This window comes from Haliotis rufescens, unplaced genomic scaffold (assembly GCF_023055435.1).
Source record: "Haliotis rufescens isolate VD_foot unplaced genomic scaffold, xgHalRufe1.0.p SCAF_12, whole genome shotgun sequence".
Taxonomy (NCBI): Eukaryota; Metazoa; Mollusca; class Gastropoda; order Lepetellida; family Haliotidae; genus Haliotis; species Haliotis rufescens.
In genome coordinates, this window is record NW_025963802.1 from 31,367,036 (window position 1) to 31,389,891 (window position 22,856).

Sequence of the window (22,856 nt, forward strand, 5' to 3'; positions counted from 1 at the left end):
TGAAACCTAATTTTAAGTGCCCGCTACCGCTAAACCAAGATCTGAGGACATCCCATTACAGGTCACGTCAGAACGACCTTTCGCGAACTTTGACCGAACAATTAAATGAATGACAAGAAGTCGACATTAGCCAATCAGAAAGCAACTTGCTCGAGCTTTACGACACTAGTTTCAAACTAGCGACTTCCATTCCAGACTGCGCTTTGATTAACATCCTTCAAAATTTGGCAACTGGACGAATGAAAAATGGGATGTCTCCTGGATGCCCGAGATTGTGTGGCAGTACTTCTCACGGGCTATGGAAAGTCTATCCGTTTCAAATATTAATCCCACTGAAGCGAGAGACGGAATCAGCCGTGCAGCCCGTGACTATATCCTTCGGAACACCCCGTGTTAACCTTTTCGAGGCTGCATGATTAGAAAACACACTCCGACTGTCATTCTCCTACCCAGAGTTCCAGCATGGTACCTCTGTCACAGGCCCGCTGCATGTGACGACTCGTCACGCATTACTCAGTCCATTCAAGATATTGCATATGTGTGTCACCTGTTTCATTTTTGACACACATATGTCATAGAATGTCAACTTTCGTTGAGAAACTATCCTAAAACGGGAAAAACTATTCCATGTGCGTAGTAATCCTTTGTTTACATTGGTTGTACGGCTCCACGTGCTGTCATCGAAGCCATACGGAAAGCTAGCGATACGGCCACTTTGATCTATAAATATATATTGTCATGCACCTCACTGTCACAGTTGTGATAGCACATTTGTATATTTATGCAAATTAATATGTTAAACGCACCGAGAGGCTTGCATTAGGCCAGTCGCCTTGTTTACAAACAAGAGAATGTTCCCGTGATATGCAAATTAGCCTGTGGCAGTGGTGTTATGCTAAGTTACCACTGCGGTGGAGTGTGTCCGACTTTCACTTTCCCGATCTGATTAGTCGGACAATATGTCGTTCTTACGTCCGCCCGCATTAGGATATGTCCTCAGATCTTTGTGTATCTTTGCTGCACTAACAAGGAACTGAAATGAGATTTGCATTATGGGGTGACGTGTTGCTAATAAAATACTATAGGCGTTTGATGTGGATCTATTTATAGCTACAACACAACAACAGATTAAGGACGGATTTGAATCTTACGAGCGGTTACCCCCGACGACATTGGCGTTCAAGCTTGTTCATGTAGGTGCATGTGCACGTGATCTATATCATACTACCATGGATATATCAAATACGGAATCACAAGAGTCTGTGTGTACAGATGGTGCAGTACTGCGACAAACAGGAAGTGAAAGTCGAGGTAGACTGCCTGGAGTCGATAATCAGCCGACCCCAGAGAAGGACAACCTGACTAGGAGGTTGAGAACATTCGCAAATTGGACTGGGAAGATTAGAGCAGTAACACTAGCCATTGCCGGGTTCGTGTTGATCGGACCCGGGGACAAAGTGGAGTGTGACACCTGCAAGGTCAAACTGTACAACTGGACGGAGAAGGACGTGCCTCTTGACGCACACAGGAAACATTCTCCAGACTGCAGCTTCCTCAATAAGTGGTTTCCTGTGGTCACGCCTAAGATACGGTCTGGGTATGACCTTGCAAAGGCAAAGTATAGCAGCTTCGCTGACCAGGTGAAGAGACTTGGCACATTTGAAGCATGGCCCCTTAAACTGGATATTCATTCTCCTCAAAACATGGCTGCCGCCGGGTTTTTCTACATTGGTTCTGCAGACCGAGCTCGGTGCTTCTACTGTGGGGTGACATTAAGGGACTGGGATACTGGTGATGATCCGTTCGATGCACATCTCCAGTGGTCTCCTAGATGTGAGTACATACAACACACCCACAACAGCAAACAGGGGAACGAAATTGACATGCGTGAACAGGATCCTGGACACGCTGGAGCGTCTTGTGCACCTGGTGTAGTTGTTGCAAACCTTGGATCCAGCAGGGACAAAGACGGACCTGGAACTGGATGTCCCACAAAGAATCAAGGACACGCAGGTAGTCCTCCGAGTAAACCCAGGAACTCTCCACAGGTGGAGGCAGTGCTTGCCATGGGCGTCTCGGAGGAGCTAATTCGACAAGCTATTGCATCAAGGAAGCAGAACAGAGGGGAAGACTTTCCTGACGCCACGTCATTGTTTCTGGCGGTGGAAGACTTGATGTAAAACTCTCGAGACGATGCATTTTCAGCTTCAGAGCCGTGTCAGAAGAATGTTGATATTAATTAACTAGATGTTAATTTAGAATTACTTCCTTAATTCTACAATGTTTAATAAGGATATACAATACTGGTAGATATAAGCATATAAATATATTCAGATGTTAGGCTTGAGTTCATTCGAACCGCATCCGATGTTTGTATGGTAAATTTACCTTGTTACTTTGTCATGTGGGTGTTGTTTTATCGGTTTTTATTTGTTTTAATTGTTTTGGAATACTTTATGTACTACAGGTGGCGCAGATGTACTCGCCTAGGTGACCGGGCCACATTATTTTGCGAATACTACTACATGCAGTAAGAACTAAGATTTCACTTCTCCTGGAGGAACCTGCATACATCTGTAGTAATTATATTATCTGATATGTATTGTGAAAGCAAACAATACCAATCTACAGTAATCCAATGTGTGGCCATATAACATAAATGTGACGCTTTGTCTATGCTTCGATACTGTTTGAAACTGTAAATGACTTAGTGAAAGAGTGTTTATAGCATTTAAGCGTTTTAGCTATGTTGATGTGTATTTGCCATTTTATTGATAGCAGAATAAGGGTGCCTAACTACGTAATTATTTCGAAAATTATTAGTTTTAGGGCAGACATTCAGATTCCTTTTTCAAGACTTTTTGTTTCGATGTTATCATTGCAAACGAAGGTATTTACACTTCTGTAATGATTTACTAACAGGACAAATTAGCCTTGATAATTGCTCTGATTTCGCATGTTCAAAACCACCTATCTCCTGTACCTGATACCTGACGTTCTGTGTGTAGTAAAGATTGTTTATAATTTGCTCGCATAGAGTTTGTATTTTTAATAATTGCACGGATATGATTTATCAGTTTTTGCATAATTGATAGAGACAATGACTGATCGTTTTCAATAATACGCAATAGAATTAATAAAACATGTTTTAACGTTTATTCATACCTATGTACGACTGGTTTCATTGTTTGAGAAGTAGCCTATAACAACGAAGCATCTGATCAGTGCACTGTCACGAATAAAAGAAAATGCCATAATCCATGAATGCCCATGACGTCACTGTTGCCGTCATCTGAAAGAAAGGTTAACCAGTAACCGATCGGCCACTGTGGGTAACATATTGAATACCCTACTCTGAATTACACCTCAGGGGTACCTTGTAGAAGCCAGTGATTTACTACATTAATTAATCTGTATATTAGTTATTATTTTTCTTTCTTTGTTCCGATGTTTTATGTTAATTTTTATTACAACTGGCAGAAGCCATGATGTACAATTATTTTGCTTTTATTCAGCCATTACTTTAAAACACGCATGTTTTATATGTGAAAGGAGTAGAACCAATGTTTTCACAAGATATCAATACAACACAGGAAATGCAGAATGCCACGCGAACAATGGTTTCATTTCTTTCCGAAAATCTTACAAGATATTATTTTTTTCTCTGTTTGGAATCCCTTGTATAGCAAGTGACTAGTACAAACTGATCAAACAACATCCAAAACATGGCAAAAGGTGAGCTGTAGAGCCACACCTAGAAGATACCTCTTAGCCTTTATCTTACATGGTGCTATTGTAGTTTGTACTGTGCTGAATGTTGACACGGCTCGATATTATCAATAATAGTTGGTTGGTTGGTTGGTTGGTTGGTTGGTTGGTTGGTTGTTTAACGCCGCACTCAGCAATATTCCAACTATATGACGGCGGTCTGTAAATAATCGAGTCTGGACCAGACAATCCAGTGATTGACATCATGAGCATCGATCCACGCATTTGGGACCGATGACATGCATCAACCAAATCAGCAAGCCTGACCACCCGACCCCGTTAGTCGCCTTTTACGACAAGCATGGGTTGCTGAAGACCTATTCTACCCCGGATCTTCACGGGTCTATTACTTATACATCCAGCTACAGATAAATACCACTCTGTGGTTATTATAAATATATACACCAGTTTAAAAAGCCTGATTTGAAATCTAAAACATCTACCAAGCTGGATATTATTGACAAATATGAGCCTGTAATGACAAATGTTAAGAACTATAAGTTCTAGATCTTGTCACAGCGCCACATAAGATATTTTTAGACTCTTTTAATTATTATCCAATCATCTTATTACAACTTGTATAATCCTTATCCTCCCTGCACATCTGGCCTCATTACCCGTGTGCCATTTGTTATACTTTCTGCACTTTGGCTTCATCCATTTGCCTGGATGCTTCTATTACCTGTTGTTGTCAATGTTAATCTGGTTCTTTTCATAACATGAATAAAGATACTTTTCATCACTTTGTTGTAGTCACTCCAGCTTTATAACAGTGTACAAATCTACATCGCTACGTACAATAAACCAGAAGTTGTTATCCATAAAGTGTTATAAAGTGTTATTATAATATTTTACTTCTGTTAAAACTTCCACAGACCGACTTGGGTCTTACATGGTGCGACGATTACTGTGTACAATGTGTAAATAAGCCACATGGTCAAATCGTGTTGACGTGGCAGTTCCTTATGGACGTTAAAACTAAAGGATGACGACTGCGTTGATGTGTCTACTACATAAGGGTGCCCCAGGCATGATGGTATTCAACTAGAGGGAGATCGGGAGAGAGAAATGTGAGAGGAGATAGTTGAGGAGAAATATTTAGGGGCAGGGAAAGTGATATATCGTGGCGCATTGATAGTTTGGTAGAAATTTGTATACGAGTTATATGCAAACACAAGGCAAGACTACTGACACTGGAATTAAAGGATAAGAAAATATGAAACAAGCTAGGCTTACCCATTCATGGTTAAGTTACAACGTGGTAGAATGAATACCTAACAATTACCAATACGACGTGTTTCTTGTTTAACGCTGCACTCATCAACATGACAGCGGTCTGTAAAACATCGAGTCTGGACCAGACAATCCAGTGATTGATAACATGAGCATGCAATTGGGATACGATGACATGCATCAACCAAGTCACGAGCCTGACCACCCGATCCTGTTTGTCGCCTCTTACGACAAGCATAGTCGCCTTTACCGGCAAGCAATTGTTGCTAAAGACCTATCCACCCCGGATCTTCACGGGTCAGTACCAATAAGAAGCCAAGCCAAGCATGAACCATAGTAGATTACGGCTTTGGAAACTTCTACAACATTTTGTCCAAGACGACGGGGTGCCATCGGTTGGTAGCTCACTCGGCCGATGGAAGGCAGCAGGTAGGTTTACTTCTTGGTTAGCACGTGACAGAACACAGACCGTGAGCTGTACAGAATAAGATGGCGCAAGGTCATTGACCCACGTACATAAACATACGTAAGATCCGGGGACGTGTTGGGGTGATAACTAACACTTTATTTTAAAGATAGGTGGATGAGTGGTCCTAATAAGAGGGGATTTTTGCAGAATGTATTAAACAGACAAGGGAGACTTTGGAAAAATATTGAAACAATTATGTATTTTGGATAAATAAACATATTGAAACAATTATGTATTTTGGATTAAAGCATTTTAAAGCAAAAATATTGATGCGGTTTCCACTATGACACTACTTTTGTCCTCAAAAGCCCTTAAATAATTACAACACAGAAAATACAAATAGATAGTTAAAATTCATATGTGACATCGATAGGCTGACAACGATATTGCTTCAGGCAATAATCACGATTAAGACCATTAAAATGACACTAGGTAAGATATACATGTGCGGACAAGTACTTAAATAAGCGATTTGTCGTTGAGGTGGTTATATGATATGGGGAATAGAATTTATGGATGTCAACTTCTTTATTATGAGGAACACAACGTAATAAAGAAGTTGACATCCATTAATTCTCTTCCTTATGTGTATCACTTTTAAATTCTTTTCAAAGACTTATATGATATTGCATGCACTTTAAATAACATAAAGAAAACACATGACAATAAGAAATTGAACCGAAGTTCCAGTTCATACACGCGAAACACAGACGAGGGAGGTTCCGGCTCGAGCACACAAACATTGGACTTTTCCATCGAGCGGCAAATACTGTAACACGGTCCTCCGTTCGTTCAGATTTTTGTGGTTTCCATTATAACTAAATAGTGATGCATATAAATTTAACAATCTTCATAGTTCACTAAGGAATAATAAATACACCCATTTGTACTTTCATCTCATATTTATTAACGAAAAATGAACTTTAACACAGCAAATGGACAAATATGCCTTACTTATATCTGAACAGAAACACCCATTGTCCTGTACTAGCAGTGAAGTGAAACATTGTGAAAGTTTTAAAACAGGTTTGCCGAAGGTGACCTTAACTACACTTTAACCAACAACAATAAGGCAAGTCTTTCTTTTGCAAATCCCATATTGCTTTCAAAGTCATAGGGACTGTTGTCTGAATAAAGAATCTAGCATCAGGCTTTACATACAAAACTCATAATTGTTCGAATGTTAAAACATGGGTTTTAAAAAATATTTTAACATTGTTCATTTCCTCCTTTCAATCTCCTTATAAGGAATATGTCCGAGGGAGCATGCTTACCAAATGATGGTGTGCGTACGTAGAGCACTGAATGTTTTCTCAATCTGATTATATGTTCAACGGTTATACTTATAAATTACAATATAATCAATATGCAAAATAAACACAACAGAATAAAGAATAAAAACATGCGTAAATGTATTCAATAACAACATAAACAGAACAAAGAATAAACACAGATAAATTTAATCATTAATAATATATACAGAAGAATAAACACATACATATATTTCATCATTAACAATATAAACAGAAAAAAGAATAAACACATGCATAGATTTATTCAATAACAATACAAACAAAAGAATAAACACATACATATATTTCAATAACAATATAAACAAAACAAAGAATAGACACATGCATAATTTTAATCATTACCAATATAAACAAAAGAATAAACACATATAAATATTTAATCATTAACAATACAAACAAAACAAAGAATAAACGCATGTATAAATTTTATCATTAACAATATAAACAAAACAAAGAATAAACACAAGCATAAATTTCATCAATAACACTATAAACAAAACAAAGAATAAACACAAGCATAAATTTCATCATTAACAATACAATATAAACAAAACAAAGAATAAACACGTGCATAAATTTCATCATTAACAATATAAACAAAACAAAGAATAAACACGTGTATAAATTTCACCAATAACAATTTAAACAGAATAAAGAAGAAACACATGTGTAGATTTATTCAATAACAGAACAAAAAATAAACATAGATAAAATTAATCATTTACAATATGAACAGAACAAAGAATAAACACATGTGTCAATTTCATCAATAACAATTCAAAGAGAACAAAGACTAAACATAGATAAATGTTATCATTAAAAATAAAAAAACAAACAGAGAATAAACACATGCGTAAGTTTTATCAATACTAATTTAAACAGAATATAGAATAAACACATGCATAGATTTATTCAACAACAGTATAAACAGAACAAAGGATAACACATGCATAAATTTAATCATTAACAATATAAACAGTAGAATAAACACCTGCATAAATTTCATCAATAACAATTTAAACAGAATAAAGAATAAACACATGCATACATTTATTCAATAACACTATAGACATAACGAAGAATAAACACAAACATAAATTTATTCAATAACAATATAAACAAAACAAAGAATAAACACATGCATACATTTCAGCAATAAAAAAATAAACAGAATAAAGAATAAAAACATGCGTAAATGTATTCAATAACAACATAAACAGAACAAAGAATAAACACAGATAAATTTAATCATTAATAATATATACAGAAGAATAAACACATACATATATTTCATCATTAACAATATAAACAGAAAAAAGAATAAACACATGCATAGATTTTTTCAATAACAATACAAACAAAAGAATAAACACATACATATATTTCAATAACAATATAAACAAAACAAAGAATAGACACATGCATAATTTTAATCATTACCAATACAAACAAAACAAAGAATAAACGCATGTATAAATTGAATCATTAACAATATAAACAGAACAAAGAATAAACACATAGATAAATTTCGTAAATATCAATACATTTAACCAAAAAAATATACACATAAATAGATTTCATAAATAACAAACAGAATAAACGCATTGATAAATTTCACAGATATACCGGAATAAACACATGGATTATTTCATAGTGAGTGAGTGTGTATGGTTTTACGCCGCTTTTAGCAATATTCCAGCAATATTAAGGCGGGGGACACCAGAAATTGGCTTCACACAATGTATCCATGTCGGGAATCGAAACCGGGTCTTCGGCGTGACAAGCGAACGCTTGAACCACTAGGCTACCCGACCGCCCCATTTTATTTAATAAATAACGAACAGTAAATAAATAAACAGTATAAAGAGGGGGGGGGGGGGGGGGGGGGCTGTCTAGTGAGCTGTTCCCCATAGATGTAGCTCGGCAACGCAAATAAACGCGATGGCCGAATGACCGCATCCAAAAGCGGGAGGGACATGACAATCGGTATTGGGAGAAAAGGTACAGGTAATCGACCTGTGGATTGTGAGAAAATGCGGGAAATACCCACCTGTACATAAAATCGTCTTGTCCGACAATGCCGAGGTGTCATCATAATTCAAATACGGGTAAATATTTTTAAGGCATGTACATTTTATTATCATCCTTAAAGAGCCTGTACATAATGTTGATATGTCATATAATAAACGACTCGTGGTCGTTGTTTATCGTACAATAAAACAATGTAGGAAGAATAAACCACTCGTGTTTTATTGTACGATAAACAACTCTCACTCGTCGATTATTTCTTAAATACCACGACCTCGGAATTCAGGTGACAGAACTTTTTGTTTTCAAAAGTTCTGTCGCACAGTTCTGTGAAATATCACGTGTTTTTTTTATAAAATTTACGTGGTTAATTGCGATGTTTGCAGTACATATTTCGGGATATAAATATATCACACGTAATTTAACACCAAACTCTCATGAGACAACGCCTCCAGGTGTTATTTTAAAACAATTTTAATAAGCTACAGTCCTTTAACTGAACTTTATTTGTACAGTTAGCTCTCTAGCGGCTGTGTACTCGATCCAGGAGTGCGCGACCCACGCTTAAATCAGGGACCGGGGCATTCACACTTGACTTCACATTTTAAGACCTTTCCACCAGGGAAAGAGAGTTAATAATAAAATTATTTATAATATTCCCGTTACCAGGCCGTGAAGTGTTTACCGAAAACTTGAAGAGGCATGGGAAATGTGACACTTCGCCTTCATTCAATCGATTTCTCTCTGGTCAAACTGGATCCTATGTTGCCAAGAAATGCAGCTGCAATTAAAGAATATAATGATTATATTGTTGAATTTAAGTAAATATTTATGAAAAGGAGAACATATAATTAGGTTATTTTTTAGACCATTGGGAGCTGCTTATGTATTCTAGAAATGAGGGAAAGCTTTCGAGATCATTATGTGTTCGAATCAAAGAGAATTATACATTGTCTGTTTTCGACAAATGACAAAACAAAATGTGGAGGTAAGACTAAATGTGTCAGAATTTTTATTATTTTACGTCTCCAAGAAACGTTTTCAATACATTATCAGCTGCAATTTACGGCGTCAAAATGTTGCTTAGAACTTTCGCCATCAAAGACCTTGTTAAGTCATTTCATAACTTTTATGGAAGACATTCTGAGGAATTGACTTATATGACGCGTTGCTTGTTACCATGATTCGCGTCGATATACATGTACCATGATATTACCTTTCACGGGATTTTCTAACCTCGTTACCCAGGTTACTTTCACATACTATTGTGATGTCGTTTGTGTGAGTGGCGGGTGCTATAGGGAGAGCAAGATATGCTCACTCTTTTCACGAACATCTGGTGGCATCACCGATTTTCAGTGATAAATTCATAATTATTTGGGTTTTTTTGTTTCAGCAGATTGATATTCACTGCGCTACACTCAATTGGGAACCGAATGCGATACGTGCGACTTCAAATGTTAAATTTTCATGTAACCTAGCTCAAAACTGTATGTTTATCTCCATTCTACCATGACTAAATAAAAAGCGAACTCTTTGAAGTTAGAAAATACATTGAGTGAAACAGCATGGGTTGAGTCCAGTGTTTTGAACATCTTCCCGAGGCAAGGGCGTTAAGACTCTAAAAGCCAAGTTTCCACCCTTGCGGAACTTGGCTGGAATTTCTGGGCTAGATCGTAGCGCCGCTAGTAGCTTTTACGAGTAATGTCCCTTCTATGCCCCTCCTATTGACCATTCACATTCCACCTCTCATATCATAAAAAATATGGCGCTTTATATGCTCAAGCAGTTTGTTTGCACCGTTATACTTCACGAGAACTTATGACAGGCACTCAAAGCACGTATAGCACGACAACTTCGTTAGCTAACATGAGGTAGGCACCCTTAAAGAAAACTAAGCAAGCCTTGCAAAGGTTTTGTTCTACACCGCACGTCACAATAAAAGAAAAGCGCCAAATAGCAAAGCTCTCTGTTGTCCTCAAAACTTGAAATTTCTCTTTGTAGATTTCTGTCGTGTTTTCTGCACGAAATGTATTGCCACTCACCCTTTGAATATTGTAGTTACTGCAACATTGCATTTTGTAGCCTATAATTGTACATGTAATTGTTTGGATAAGCCTACTGACAATGACTGTAAAAGAATAACTATCCTAAAAATATCGCGGTGATGCTGTCCCACCGGTGGCACCCGTCAAAAACACATGCAAAGGCAAGTCAATTGTTCTCTCCCGAAAAACACACCGGAGTGTCAAAATAGGTTTGCATCGGATATCATTTATGCCACCGAAGCGTAACATTTGGAGATGTCCTCCATCAAACCTTTTGAAAGATCGAAAAGCTGTAACCTTGATCAAACAACATTTTAGTCGTATGGCGCTCTTTGAACTCTTGGTAGAAAGAGAATGCTCGATTGTACATCAAAAGTTGTGAAATGTGGACACCAAAGGTTTGAACTGCTGGAATATTGGAAATTAGTTCAAATTACACTATTGGAATATTTATGCACAGCTCTTAAAGTGAAACAGATGAAGCTGTTTCAATGTCCTCTTACATTTCTGGATCAGGTGGGTAAATTAGAGGAAGGGAATTGGCTATTTAACCGTTAGTGAACGATATCAGATCAACGATATACCTGAAGCCTAAGTTAAACTTCTTGGCCAAATTTCCTTGCTTTTGATTTTGCCAGTCCGAGCAGAAATTCCGGTTCGTATGGATAAAGAAACATATCAGCAAGAAGGGGATCACAATTTTTGCTGGTGGGGGGTGCCTGCTTTTTGCCTAAATGTCTCACCCCCAATTGCAAAAAGATGTTATCAATGGGGAAGTCTAGCATTTAACATATTGTTTTCTCATAAACTTCAGATGACATTTGCTTTCACATTTGACAAATTATCCTGAACCTCTGAAGATACTCGTAGATATGTAACCATGTTCATGATCACCACCTTAGTCACTAACGTTTTCGCTTACGTTTGTCATGTGGGATAGTGGTGAACAAAGATGAAAAATCAATGGTTTGGGCAGAATTAAAGTAGGTTCTTTTCTGAGATTGGAAAACTTAAAAGCAAATTATTGAGTTTTTGAGAATATACATGGTAATAGTTCCACTTTTACCTTGAAAGAAAATCACGGGGGTAGGGTGCACGGGTGGCCCAGTTGTCTAAGGCGCCGCAAATCGCTGTGCAGAGTTGCATCTCTTGGGCACGCCAGAAACCTATGACCGTTAGTTCGAATTCCAATTCGCCCCGATTATGTTTCTAGGTTTGTCAGCACCATACCCGTGTTCGGGTTTCACCCAAGTGGATAAAGTCTGAGACCCGCATCACTTCGGGCTTTCCTCCCCCATCAAGCTGACACGACGTGAAACAACTGGAATACTGTTCAAATCGGCTTTCAGCCCAACTCCATCCTTCTGTTATGTATACGATAGACTCTTGAGAGGCCTATTTGAAACAATTTCATTAGGAAAATGTAAACGTATTGACACCGATTTCTTATTTTAATAAAACAAAGCGAAACTAAGTAAATTGATCATATTACAAGAAGACTAATCTCAGAGAAGATCTCACGCAAGGAAAGAACATATACTGATACCATGACCTTTATCAGGTTTTAGATCATTGAAATTAAACCCACCGAGCCAATCGATCATAACAATACGATTGTCTCACCATCCTCGGTATTCGGGTATAGCACAATTGGTCCATCCGGCACGCATCCTCCGCAGAAGCCACCGCAGAGGAGTTCAATCTTCTCTCCCCCTGGTGATCTAGCGACACGCAGTTTTCCCTTATGGGAAAAATCATGCAAAATCCAGTTGAGCTGAAAAGAATAAGAAATTATTTATTATTTTGAGATGCACTTTGCGATGCTTTTACCGTTATTCACGGCACTGGAATAATAAACAATTCATTAAATCGCTACTCAAGAGTCAACATGCCTATATAACATTACATACAGTATAATATATATATATATATAATTAAATAAGTGGAGTAAGATTGAACACAGTTTTAATAGGCTAGCGCTTTCAACTCGTACCACGTACGAGTCTCATCAGGCCATAACTGAATAACGGACACACACACACACACGCACGCACGCACGCACGCACGCACGCACGCACGCACACACACACACACACACACACACACACACACACACACACACATACATATATATATATATATACATATATATATATATATATATATATATATATATATATATATATATATATATATATATATATATTACAGTGTAATATATCTTTCTTTGTAACATTGCCTAATAAGTAAACATGGACAGATTCTGCAGTGTTTCATGGAGTATACTGCTTTACAAAGATAAAACTTTGGATTATATTTGGATGGACAAGATAATTTTGTTTGATGTATCAATATTTTAACGTTGTAAAAGCTGGTCTTTCAAGGATGAAGTGATTTTCATCTTCGTCTGCTATTAAATCACAAAGTTGTCAAATTCTCTATTCTCTTTTACTATTTATATATCTTCCCTTTTCAATGAATAAATCATGCGACGAGCATTGAAAACGTGGTAAGATTGTCCTTAATGTTTTCCCCTCTGCTAATTACAGTCATATACAGAAATTACTTCTATACATTGAATAGGAATAACATTTACTTAATGTAGATGTTTTTCAGACCAATTTTCTATATCAATATCTATCAATATTTGTATTAATACTTTTATGAATTCTGTATGTAATGCTACATTCTGTTTTTGTCAAATATAACCGTATTCAACTTTAAACAATTCTGCCGATATCCATGCAAAATTAATACAATGATGAATTCGTCATTTCTGCATGGATTGGGATTTATATTTGTGGAAAAAGGTACTGCAGAAATTTGGTACGTGAGAGCCTAGCGCCGAAACACACCAATATGACATGCACGTCGAACATCACTTGTAGGCCTATGAAAACGTTGGGTTTTCATTTGCACGCTATCACAATAGTAGAGCAAGTGAACAGCGAAACCATCCATGACTGACTGACGCAACAACGTCATCGGCCGACTGCATACAGACGAAGCACCAAGCATCATCACAAGACTTTGGAACTGTTATCAGACACACGGGGCAACAAGTAACCTTCCCGTATCACTACTACAGCACAGAACATATTCATATGGCTACGTCACTTGCGTGAAAGAACCACTACGGCCATACCAGGATTGCGAAGGATATCAGCCCAGGCAGTGAGGAACGTTTACGCGCTGAAGGTATGACCTATTCGAGGGGTCATTTTGACGAACCTGCATCGTCGGCTGCGAGGTCAAAGGTGTCAACGTGTCAAGGTGTCAGATTTGGCGGTGGTAGTGTGATGGTGTGGGCAGCTATCTCCTACACGGGTAGAACAGGATGAGATTCTTCGGCCACACGTCCTTCCCATTATGCAACAAGAGAACGTCATTTCCCAACGGGATTTATGACTGCGAGCACGCCAGCAACATCCACAGAACCTCCGACAGTTGACACAAGCACTGCAGGAAGAGTGGGTAAACATTCCCCAGGCCACAATTCCAAATCTGATTGCTTCCATGGGACGACGATGACAGTCAGTTTTGAACTCTAATGGTGGACATACAAAATAATGAGCACAGGTGATCTTCACCTTGAAAATGTACTGTTTCATGTGTGCCATAGGGAACCTAGGTCAATGAGAGTGATGTATGCCGATTTAGAACAATTGATTATCATCATTATTTATATGATATATACATCCACAATCACTTTTGCGTTGTTGTTTTTTGGTGCAAAGTATATATAAAGAATATCTGCTACATTCACCACATCATAATGTTAGGTGTGTTTGTTTTTACACCATGGAAATTCGGCAACAATGCATTTTACGGGGCGCAGCTAATATATGATCCGTTGGGTTAGCTCTCTTCTAAAGAATTAATTCATTGTAATTTGAGGAAATTCCATACAATTTTCATCAAGTTCCGTGTTTCGCGGAGAAATTGGCTCCTTGGCATGCGCATAAAGGTAAACATTCGGATACTCTTCACTTGGTAAACGAATACCAAATCAAAAGAACCCATCCCTCAAGCATAGTTAGCAAGATTCTCCATTCTGAGCCTCCAGGTGAAGAAGGTACAAAGAACATATTAGTAATTCCCGTTGTATGGATTTAATTGTCATTCTCTCTTTAACAACCAAACAAAAACCACATGTGTTTTCAATAACGTACTGTCAAGGTTATTGTTTTATTTTACACCCGATCCTTCGCCGATGTAAAGGCAAGTAATTGGGGTATTCCCCAAATTTTATAGACCGTCGTCTTTGTGTTGTAAGAAGCGTCAATAAAATGCGTTAAAGACACCATTGACTGCAAGGGGAACTGGTGTAAAGTTGGTTGGTTTAGTTGGTTTGTTGTTTAACGCCGCACTCAGCAATATTCCAGCTATATGACGGTGATGTGTGATTTATTGCATAGGCGATTTAACGTATGTCTTTGAAACAGTTTACATACGGACACAGTACCTGTTTATCCACAAGCATCCCCGTTCCCAGGGTGTTGATGTGGAACGTTCCTTTAGGACCACAGGTAGCTTGGTAAGTGTAGCAGTCAGACGCTGTGCCGTATGGGTAAGTATTCCCCATGACCACATTGACAAACGTGAAGTCATCTGCCTTGATGGTCATGTTCTGAAAGACAGGAGTGAGTACTTCATTACACAGAATAGAGTATCATGTGTGAGATGCCACGACTTCAATAGACTCGATTGGCTGGTGTAGGATGTCAAGGGGCGATAGCAGCAATGAGAAATAGCGTGTTGGGTAGTGAGTGAGTAAAAGCTTTACGTCACATCGGCAATATTTCAGCCATATCGTGATAGCGTGTTGGGTAGGATATCAAGGGTAAATGACATCAACGTATTTATTACATGCAAGGGACCGATACCACAAATGATTTCCGTTGAATGTAATTGAGCAAATAATAGTCAATAGTTGATAAAAGTGGCTATCGCAACTCACATAATTTAACTTAGACTAACGACTGTCGTTGCGCTACAGTACGATCACCTTGTGGAACGGGGCCTTGCACCTCAAAGTTTACAACGACGTCACAATACCCGATGACGTAATTTGTGGAATTTGGTTGCAAGATCCATCGGCGAAACAATGCCATGTGACGTCAGCCTAGCAACAAGGTTGCTGGGGTCATCGGGTGTGCATAAGCTCCCCCCAGTGACCTATCATCTCCACACACAATGTCGTTGAATACGCCATGAGATGTTGAGAGCTTTCAATATTTGTTCGTGAAACGTGTTCCGAGAGTACATAAGCACGCGTTTTGGTATTACACAATGTGTAATACAGCTGTATGTTTATTAAACGGGTGATCTCTTCACGTGTAAGTAATAAATCGCTTGATCTCATCCAAGCGATATCTCCTGTGGTAGCCAGTTTTGGATGATAAATCGCATGTGTATCACATCTGCTTCCCTTTGTTGCAATAATCGACTGGTCGTTGGTTGGAATCCCACATAGGACCGGTATTGATAACGATCATTGGTCTACCAGCATCCCTATCCGTGTTCGTGTATTTCCCACAAAGGGGTATACCTCTATGGCTTCCATCATTCTGAGCTTTTACCTGACCTTAAACCCAACCTAGTAAACACTCTCCTACATGTATATCACACAGGATTAAGTGTCGACTACCTCCCAAATATAAGCGTCATTACAAACTCTCGACTTAATGGTACTAGCGTTGCAGCTTCCTTTTCTCACCTTTACATGGATTCGTATTTTAGAGTATAGATAGTTGCCTTCACTTCCAACTCCAAACCCAGACAGATAGGGTATCTCTTCAGTGCAGTTCATAGTGTGGACCTCTGGGTAATTTCCTTCGTTGAGTGTTGGTAAAGTCACAAACTCGAGCGGGGATCCAGACGCCATGTTACTGCAGTATATCTTAGTAGGACACCCATGCATGGAGGCAGCTGTGGGATATAGCACATACTCCCCGTCACCAGCTGTCGGGTCCCTGGTCTTAATGTCTTCACACATATGTGGCTGGTCACCTAGAATCAAATGTTCAAAGATGACTTTCCGTTGTTTCCCCGCAAGTGTGATGGTATTTTCAACTTCTCAGATCGATGAAAACAATGTTTTGTTTAAATAGCATATATATTTTAATTTTATAATACCATGACATTAACACCCTATGGCTTATACCATGCCGTTTTAGAGTATTGTTGCTGTAACAATATATAACAAAATGAGGAGATGCCAGGAGGAACACTTCTTCCTGCACACACTACATCTAAATGATAAAACGTGATGATCCCCAGTGACCTATGCTTTAAGGGGCGACAAAATGGATATGTGTATCTTATCAAGTTCAAAAGGTTTATACTACCAACATTTAAAAGAATTACCAAAATTCGAAAACATTCTATTACTTCCCAAAACTATCTACTAGCACATTTTACAATTTCGCAAATCCAATCATCATTTACCCATTGAAACCGGCCGATGGAGAGGGTTACTGAGAGAAGACCGTGTCTGCACACTATGCAATTCATCTGCTGTTGGACAAGAATTTCACTATCTATTTAGCACTTCTCCAACAACCATTTCTTTACACCCCAAAGAATTGTTATATCTTGCCAAATATGTGTAAATTGTGTAAAACTTTATCACCTAAAGTATATCCACTCTGAAACATCTGTCCAGATTCATCGTACATTTGAACACAGTATTACATTAAGGTGTCTAATTTTTATTTTTATTTTATTCTATTTTATTTCATTTTATGTTTTTACATTTGTTTTATTGAGGCTTGTTACCATCTTGATCTGCATTGTATATTATATGCTGTATATATATATATACTCTTGTACCACCGTTGAAATATACTTCAAATTAAATTTACAGAGGCAATACCACTCAATCTACTTTTTCCAGTACAACACATATATCTTATCATAAATGTCGGTGGCGATATAAACCTGAAAATGATGTCTACACTTGAATCGACCTCGGACATGATTGGCATATAGACCCCGAACACTCAGTCGTCAGTCTGTGACATGGAGCAGGAACCTGCATTTGTCCGACCAATGAATTTCCCACCAGGTTTTCAGATTCCAAACCGGTCGCGCTAAACACAATGAACTTCTAATCTCGAGTGGGCACGGGTGGCCCAGACGTCTAAGGCGCCGCGATTCGCTGTGCAGAGTTGCGTCCCTTTGGCACTCCAGAAACCTATGATTGTGGGTTCGAATCCCGGTTCGCCCAGATTATGTTTCTCGGTTTGTCAGCACCATACCCGTGCTCGTGGGTTTCACCGAAGTGGTAAACGTCTGGGACCTGCATCACTTCGGGCCTTCCTCCAACATTAAGCTGACACGCTGTTATATAACTGGAATACTGTTACAAGCGGCGTTAAACCCAACTCACTCACCTACCAGGTATATAGCTGGATTATTGCTAACTGCGGCTTTAATCACGTCCAGTCATTTACTGAAATACATTTCTACTGTACCTTTTAGATAGACAAAATAACTGACAAATACATGACAAAACGACTTGATTCTTATTGAACAATCCAATTTGCCTATTGGCCTTTTTAACGAGAAAATACCATTTTGAGGTCTATGTTGACAACCTACTAGAGTACATTATTTGAAGAAACCTTTACAAGCCTAGATTCCCTCCATAATAATTCTTGAGCTGATGGCAACCCTCTCCTTGCTCATTATCTTCACTGAAAGGTGTGCGCCCACCACCTGCGTCAATTGGGTCTTTTCTTCCACATTATGTAACTGATATCAAGAACACTCAATCAAACAAAGGTGTAACTTACGATGATAGATGATGTAGTCTGAAGGAGTTTCCGAAAGTGTTACTGGCAGAAACAGGCATTTGCTTCCGGTGCATGTTCTGCTCTTTGCACCATAGATGAACCAGTTGTACTTGGTGTACACCCTGTCGGCACACTCTAACATGGATACGTTATGGAATCGGTCCACCAGTGACTCATATGTTGATACAGTATCGGCGGAAGCGTACCCGCGTCTTCTAAATAGTATAAACACCCCACAGTGCTGCTCCGAACATGAAATGTATGATATTGCAATGGTGATCATCAAATGCAAAATTGTCCACAGATCCATCCCGAAGATGTAGTGTTTGCATACGTGAGTCTGTATCTTCACTGCCAGGTTTCCACAGTCAGTCGGTACAATGTAGCATCACTTAGCGAATTCTTAATGCGCACTCATTTATTCTTTCTACAGACAAAGTCCTGCACTGAATTCGTGAAGGTCTGGGTAGAATCTGCTTTGTGCTGGCGCCCACAGAAGCATACATGATCATTCAACCAACAATGAACATAATGAAAAACATGCTAGTGTGAAATAGGTTTTTAATAAATGTTCCCTTGGGTATTTCTATGCCTGACGTATACGTACAAGGCGATTTACTACATCGGCCAGACAAGAAGAGATATAGATAACGTATATTTACTTTTAATTATACCTATATTCTTGTCCTTGGAAAAATAGGTACCAAGAGCATACATGAGGTTGTTGGATAAGACGCATACCGTAATCGACGTAATAAGCGCCCCGCTCTAATAAGCGCCCACGGCGATATTTGCTAATATATTGGCTAGTGAACAATACCAATTAGAACCCCTTCCGATTGATCAATGTACACAACACTTATTTATTCGCGTATAATACGTACGTGTGTTATATGCACCCTTAATTATGGGCATTTAAATTCTGGAAAAATGTATCTCTCGTATATAAACAGTTCAGGCTGTCAGCATAAACCACGAAATTTATCTTTTAACTCTGTCTTTTTCACCAAATAAAATTCAAATAAGAGCCCCCTATTTCTAATTTTGAGAGCGCCCTGGGCGCTTATTAGGTCGAATACGGTATGCTCTCCGAGGATCTTGGAATATGCCACACCAGTTCTTTCATCAGTAAAATTACTGTAACAGCTGAAAGTATATTACTTTATTCTTTAAATACATAAATTCATTTCTGGGACTGTGCAATCTTTACTCAGATCCCAGCAAATTCCAACATATGGGGGTATACAAATCACTCAAAACTATAAAATTGGAATATATAATAATATGCGTTTCATTGATACAGGTTTTTTACATTAGGTTGTTATGTGTTCATGGGTTCTATCTAAAATAATAAAAACACAGGGAAATTGTTTTACGTTTTACAATGTTCTACGAACGGATGCCCACTTTCCGTCTAGGTATAGACGTGCTGATTAGTGACTCATATCTGAGGGATTGTGTGTAACGATTTGTTTACAGACAAACAAACACGTTTTGTATGATTTGAATGCAATTTCTGGGACTACCGAGAGGCTCCAAACTACTCCCCCTATCGTTGCGTCAGCACCACTGCAGCTGCTTGAGACTTATCTGTTAGTATCTGCCAGATATTAGAATATGAAATGAACTACACGTTTTATTAGTTTGGGCCTCCTTATAACATGTTACTTCAAACAGTAATATTTTACCTCAAAATGTTATCCTGCAAAGTTTTCATGTATGTTATCTAACACTTATCTTTTGCGTTGCGCATACATGCCAGGATCTTTTAACTAAGAGACGTGTGATTTTATATGGCTAAGTAATATGTAATAAACTCTTTACAAAAGTTGGGAATCATGAAATAAAAATGTTAATACCAAGTATTAGAACAAACATAAGTGTTGACGACAAGCATCCCACGAATGTATGTTTATGTCTGTAAAATATAAAACCAAAACACATCCGATAGTTTGCACCTCCCGCACGCAGTAGCGCCACAAACGTGCGTGGGTGGCATTCCTAATTTGGACTGTTTTGAGGAAGGTGGATTAATCTCTGTGGACCATTAGTTTTGTCAATCTTATTGATTCTGCTTATGATGCAGTTGTGATTTACTTGATTTCATTCATTGTATTTATATGAACTAGCGAACAATTCGTGTTTAGCAGGTACCAACAAACCCCAAATTTTGACGATGGATACTGTTTGGGGTGTTCCAGGTCAACGACAAGAGTACAGGGTCGTACAGTACCTGACCCGAAACCGGCACATACGGAATCGAGCTCAAAAGGCCAATCAAATTACTGCAAACGTTCATCAGTACGGGTCCGCCGATCAGAAAATCGTCTACATGCAGCTCATCACCATGCTCGACAGCCACGTGCTGTGCCGCCCACGTGCCGACGTCAACGTCATGTTATCAGATGACACCCGATTCACATGGCACTTCCTTCATAGGCGTGGTCGGGACTGGTGACGTCGAAAACGTTAAGCCAATGTCAACCTGAGACAGTGCATGGTCGTCCTTATGCCAGACATGTATGACAGGGTTACATTAGCCGAGAGTGGATATGCGTCCTTGCTGTATATTGATTACGTTTAATTCCGTAAAAGTAAGAACCAAGTTTTAGGTATTCCTTCACAATCAATACCAAAGATTATATTGAGTGTACACAAGGTGTAAGTAGAAATCATATTCCTAAAGATTTGATGTCATTTACTGTGTAATCGTGCAATACACAAAGGACTGTCTGAAATAGGTAATAGTGCATATAACTGAAGGTGACCAGGGAGTGGTTCTATGTGATTGGCTTTTTATATTTGTACAAGGCGCAGCAAATGCGTCGTTATTTCGTCTATTTCATGCTTGAAAAAACTCGACACATATTTTTGGACACTTTCTAAACGCTCAATTTAATCAATCTAACCGAATGTTCCGTCGTTTCTGGTGATGTAATAAGCTCTGTGAGTGGAATGGAGGTGATTGAGGCTTTGAAAACTTCTTTTACATTTTGTGGAAGAGCACTAGTTGCCCTCGGTTGGTAGCCCAGCCGGCCGATGGGAGACAAACCTTCAGAGGGTGAAGTTTAAGAAGACAGCAGCCAGGTTCGTTGATGAAGTTTGAATAGGGGTGTACGTGTTGGTTGGCACGTTATCATAAATAACAATATAAACGATATAAATAATACACACAGTGACATATAATTTGAAAAACAACAAAAAAGATTTAAAGATTAAACAAATGGATATATTTCATAAATACCAGAATAAAGCCCGAGCAAATGTATATCCTTGTCATGATATATGCCCAGTTCTAATAAACTGAATAAGTTTCCTCTGATTATAGTGGAGATTGCTAGTACAGTTGTCACGTTCATTTCGTTGCAGACATTATCCCAATATGGGACATTACACTTTTTTCCGGGATTATAACAACCACAAAAATTACATTAGTTGTATTTGTTTCAGGCATCGTATCTGTTTCAGGCCTCATATCTGTTTTAGGCATGATTATATCCGTTTTTTTGCACTATACCTGTTTCAGACATTTTACCTGTTCCCGATATTATCTCAATAGAAAACGAGGGACATTTAATTATCCAACTACATTTGATGTCACTACCTCTGATTTCAGGTGGCATTTCGAAGTGTCATGTCGCAAAGTTCTGTGAAATATCATGCTTTTCATAAAATGGACGTGCTTAATTGCAATGTTTGCTATATATATATATCGGTATAAATATACTGAACGTAATAAAACACCAATATCTCATAAGACATGATATAAAACACCTTCAGCTGTTCTTTAAGTACAAGTTTAGTAAGCTACAGTCCCTTAACTGAACTTTATTTCTACAGTTATAAATGAAGTTGGCTCTCCAGTACTCGATGCAATGCTTTGTGTGCATGGATTACAGTCCGTTTCATTCCATTTGAGACCGATGAATTGCTCACTAACTCAAAATGTAACAATTGCATCCGAACCAAAATGTGCACAGCGACATGAATTAGACAGACCAACTCTGATGGTTTGTCTCATAATTTTGGACACCCGAATGAAAAATATTGTTTGACAAACGATCATCATATTGTTGACATTTTTCGCCATCCCATACCAGGGAGGACCAGTCGCTCATAGAACAGCCAGGTGGGCGAGTTTCATGTGCGAAAGTGACGTAAGGCTTGCTGAGCAAACCATAGATGCGTGATTGCTATA

The 22,856-nt window shown here is 38.4% G+C and overlaps 2 protein-coding genes across 2 annotated transcripts; one reads left to right on the forward strand and one right to left on the reverse strand.

The window, feature by feature from the left end:
• Nucleotides 1-898: 898 nt before the first annotated feature.
• LOC124117366 (baculoviral IAP repeat-containing protein 2-like) lies at nucleotides 899-3,158 on the forward strand. Its single transcript, XM_046479196.2, has one exon. The coding sequence runs from the start codon at nucleotides 1,230-1,232 to the stop codon at nucleotides 2,178-2,180; it is 951 nt and encodes a 316-aa protein (XP_046335152.1). The 5' UTR covers nucleotides 899-1,229; the 3' UTR covers nucleotides 2,181-3,158.
• A 5,644-nt stretch (nucleotides 3,159-8,802) lies between these two features.
• On the reverse strand, nucleotides 8,803-19,016 carry LOC124118115 (A disintegrin and metalloproteinase with thrombospondin motifs 20-like). The gene is made up of 5 exons (XM_046480203.2): nucleotides 18,659-19,016; nucleotides 16,579-16,871; nucleotides 15,325-15,489; nucleotides 12,483-12,633; nucleotides 8,803-9,592 (listed from the first exon to the last, which is right to left on the reverse strand). Exons 1-5 carry the CDS (start codon nucleotides 18,966-18,968, stop codon nucleotides 9,537-9,539), a joined length of 975 nt encoding a protein of 324 aa, XP_046336159.1. The 5' UTR covers nucleotides 18,969-19,016; the 3' UTR covers nucleotides 8,803-9,536.
• Between the last annotated feature and the right edge of the window lie 3,840 nt (nucleotides 19,017-22,856).